Here is a 3,889-nt window from a genome sequence, read left to right as displayed (position 1 = left end):
GGCACTTTAAATGAACATTACATAAAGGAAAACCCCAGCTGCACGTCAACAAAGGCTATTTGTGTGAGAGGGTTTCCGTTACTGTGGGGCCAGACACCCTTTCAGCTCAGTGGGAAGAGGGAATAATTCAAATGGACAGAGTCAAACAGAGCCAAGTCACAAACTGGAAATGGCATAAGTGCCCCATTCTTACAGAGCATTGGAGAGTTTGGGGGTCATTCCAGATACCAGCACTGTGCCCAGTTAGAAGGAGATTTCGTTCTCCAATGTGTTGAACTTCACTGTAACAATGTGATGTCAGATCACACCTTGGCAACTCAAGTGATCTCATCTGAAATGTTGTCCTTCACCCACTGATTGATTTTTAAATCTTTTTACAGGTTAAAATCGACAAGGAATTTGTCTATGGGAATTCAAACACAACACACCAGTTGTGCTGTCTCTGACTAGATATTTAAGGAGCAAGGGATTCAATCAACCATCCTTCCTGCTCAGACTGTGCGGAGGGATTCACTCGGTCATCTGACCAACTGGCACGTCCATCATTTTGCACAGGGGAGAGACCGTTCACCTGCTCAGACAGTGGGAATGGATTCAGTCGGTAATCTCAACTGAAGGTACATCAGCAAGTTCACACTGGGCAAGGCCATTCACCTGTTCTGTGTGTGAGAAGGGATTCAGTCGGTCTTCTCACCTGTGGACACACCAGTCAGTTCACACTGGGCAGAGGCTGGTCATCTGCTGAATTTGTGGGGAAGGATTCACTCGGTCATCTGACCTAATGGCTCACCAACGAGTTCACACTGGGGAGAGGCCGTTCACCTGCTCAGAGTGTGGGAAGGAATTTACTCGGTCATCTTACCTACTGGTACACCAGCGAGTTCACACTGGGGAGAGGCCGTTCACCTGCTCAGACTGTGGGAAGGGATTTACTCGGTCATCTTACCTACTGGTACACCAGCGAGTTCACACTGGAGAGAGGCCATTCACCTGCTCAGACTGTGAGAAGGGATTCACTCGGTCATCTGACCTACTGGCACACCAACGTGTTCACACTGGAGAGAGGCCATTCACCTGCTCAGACTGTGAGAAGGGATTCACTCAGTCATCTTACCTACTGGTACACCAGCGAATTCACACTGGAGAGAGGCCATTCACATGCTCAGACTGTGAGAAGGGATTCACTCGGTCATCTGACCTACTGGCACACCAATGTGTTCACACTGGAGAGAGGCCATTCACATGCTCAGACTGTGGGAAGGGATTCAATCAGTTATCTGCACTGAAGGTACATCAGCGAGTTCACACTGGAGAGAGGCCGTTCACCTGCTCAGACTGTGGGATGGGATTTACTCAGTCATCTCACCTACTGAGACACCAGTCAGTTCACACTGGGAAGAGGCCGTTCACCTGCTCAGATTGTGGGAAGAGATTCACTTCGTCATCTCAACTGAAGATACATCAGCGAGTTCACACTGGGGAGAGGCCGTTCACCTGCTCAGAATGTGGGAAAGGATTCACTCAGTCATCCACACTGAAGGTACATCAACGAGTTCACACTGGGAAGAGGCCATTCACCTGCTCAGACTGTGGGAAAAGATTCACTTCGTCATCTCAACTGAAGATACATCAGCGAGTTCACACTGGGGAGAGGCCGTTCACCTGCTCAGAATGTGGGAAAGGATTCACTCAGTCATCCACACTGAAGGTACATCAACGTGTTCACACTGGGGTGTGGCTGTTCACCTGCTCAGAATGTGGGAAGGGATTCACTCGGTCATCCAACCTACAGAGTCACCAACACGTTCACACTGGGGAGAGGCCATTCACCTGCTCAGACTGTGGCAAGGGATTCAGTCATTCATCCACCCTACAGAGACATCTGCGAGTTCACACTGGGGAGAAGCCATTCACCTGCTCGAACTGTGGGAAGGGATTCACTCAATTATTTGATCTACAAAATCACCAGCGAGTTCACACTGGGGAGAGGCCGTTCACCTGCTCGAACTGTGGGAAGGGATTCACTCAGTTATCCACCCTACACAGTCACCAACGAGTTCACACTGGGGAGAGGCCATTCATCTGTTCAGACTGTGGGAAGGGATTCAGTGATTCATCTGCCCTACGCAGTCACCAACGAGTTCACACTGGGGAGAGGCCATTCATCTGTTCAGACTGTGGGAAGGGATTCAGTGATTCATCCACCCTACGCAGTCACCAACGAGTTCACACTGGGGAGAGGCCGTTCATCTGCTCAGTCTGTGGAAAGGGATTCACACAGTTATCCAGCCTACACAGTCACCAACGAATTCACACTGGGGAGAAGCCATTCACCTGCTCAGAATGTAGGAAGGGATTCAGAGATTCATCCGCCCTACGCAGACACCAGCGAGTTCACACTGGGTAGAGGCCGATCACCTGCTCAGACTTTGGGAAGAGATTCTCTCGGCTACCTCCAGCAAATGTGCATGATTGTCAAGTCATACTTGAGTTTCAGGAAGGTATTAAGAAAGAGCAAGAATTCACTGGCAGAGAGGACGGAACCTACTGCCTGAGGGTGGTTTCTGCCCAGAACATTTGGGCAGAACCCACAGCGTCACATCGGCAGCCAGGAGCAGCGTCACAACCCGCGGTGAGATGCCGAACTTTAAATAATTGTTGAGACTGTTTCAGGGAAAGGAGCACAGCTGTCACTGTGTTTGGGTTAACTCCGCCATCGGGATCATCGCATGCAGGCACTTTTTGAAAACGGCGCGAGGCTTAAGAAGAGCTCGCAAACGTTCGAGAGAGTTCACCCAGTTTGGAACCATAACGGTCCAGTAGAGAAACGGAAGTGCAGGTCTGAAATCGTCTCCGAAGTCCGAGAGGCAGCCAGTTTTTCACCTGATCCTAATGCTAATGCTACTGCCACTGCCTTCTGACTAATGCCTTATGACTATCCTTGACTAGACTAATGACTGACTAACCGCTGATTATTTATGACTACAGACTAATAATTACCAACTGCCACACTTGCGAAAATAAAAATAAAAAAGGAAAAAGAAGGAAAGTTGTTTGGTCATTGAGTGGAATCCAGTTAAAACCTTCGGGTAGGCGTATTCAGTCCCTTTCAAGTGGGGAAGCTGCACATGGGAGCAAGAACTCCGACTTGACAGTGAAAAACTGGTTGACAGTGAAAATACTGCTTGACAAAACTGTTTGACCAGGAAACAGAAATCTGGGAGCTTTGAGCTGGAACAGCAAGAGCAATAACCTGGAGTCCTGAAGAAGGAAGGAAATCAAGTTCAGATAAAACAACATCAAAACATCACTAAAAAGTTGTACTCTCACCTGTGAACAGCCTGCAGAGGGAATCAAACATGGCTGATCAAGCTGTTGGGAAATCAGTTGAGCAACTCAAGCTGGAGAGAATGACAGCAAAAAGATTGTTTTCTCATCTGGCCAACAGCATCACCAGGACCTATGAAGACATGTCTGAAGAGGAGCTCAGAGTGAGTTTCCATAAATTCAAAATGGAAGCCGAGAGAGTCATGGAAGCCAATGATAATGCGGAGGCCGGACTCACTGCAGAACGGGAGGCGGAGCTGAACACAGAGAAAGTAGCTGTGTCAACTGAACAGCAAAAAGCCGAGCTGGCAAAGACAGCAAATGAGTGTGAGTTGAAACTAAAGAAAATCAGGAGGCTGATCCAGGAGACTCTTTGGACCAACTTTGGAAATGTTGAATTGCTCACAGTACTACAAGCAGCAGAGGATGAATGTGAAGACGTCGCTGCTGTACAACCAGATGGCCACCAGGAGGCGTATGGCTTCATGCTTAACCACCTGCAAGGACTGGTAATGACAGCAAAGGAGGTGGGAACGATGGATCCCGCCAGGGGATCGGAAGC

At 48.8% G+C, this 3,889-nt stretch overlaps 1 protein-coding gene across 1 annotated transcript; it reads left to right on the top strand.

Annotated features, from left to right (window-relative positions):
- Positions 1 to 513: 513 nt before the first annotated feature.
- On the top strand, positions 514 to 3,356 carry LOC140721572 (uncharacterized). Its single transcript, XM_073036403.1, has 2 exons — positions 514 to 1,720; positions 1,793 to 3,356. Exons 1-2 carry the CDS (start codon positions 782 to 784, stop codon positions 2,405 to 2,407), a joined length of 1,554 nt encoding a protein of 517 aa, XP_072892504.1. The 5' UTR covers positions 514 to 781; the 3' UTR covers positions 2,408 to 3,356.
- The last annotated feature ends 533 nt before the right edge of the window (positions 3,357 to 3,889 follow it).

The sequence above is a fragment of the Hemitrygon akajei genome, unplaced genomic scaffold, assembly GCF_048418815.1.
Source record: "Hemitrygon akajei unplaced genomic scaffold, sHemAka1.3 Scf000057, whole genome shotgun sequence".
Taxonomy (NCBI): Eukaryota; Metazoa; Chordata; class Chondrichthyes; order Myliobatiformes; family Dasyatidae; genus Hemitrygon; species Hemitrygon akajei.
This window is presented reverse-complemented; position numbering and strand designations above follow the sequence as displayed.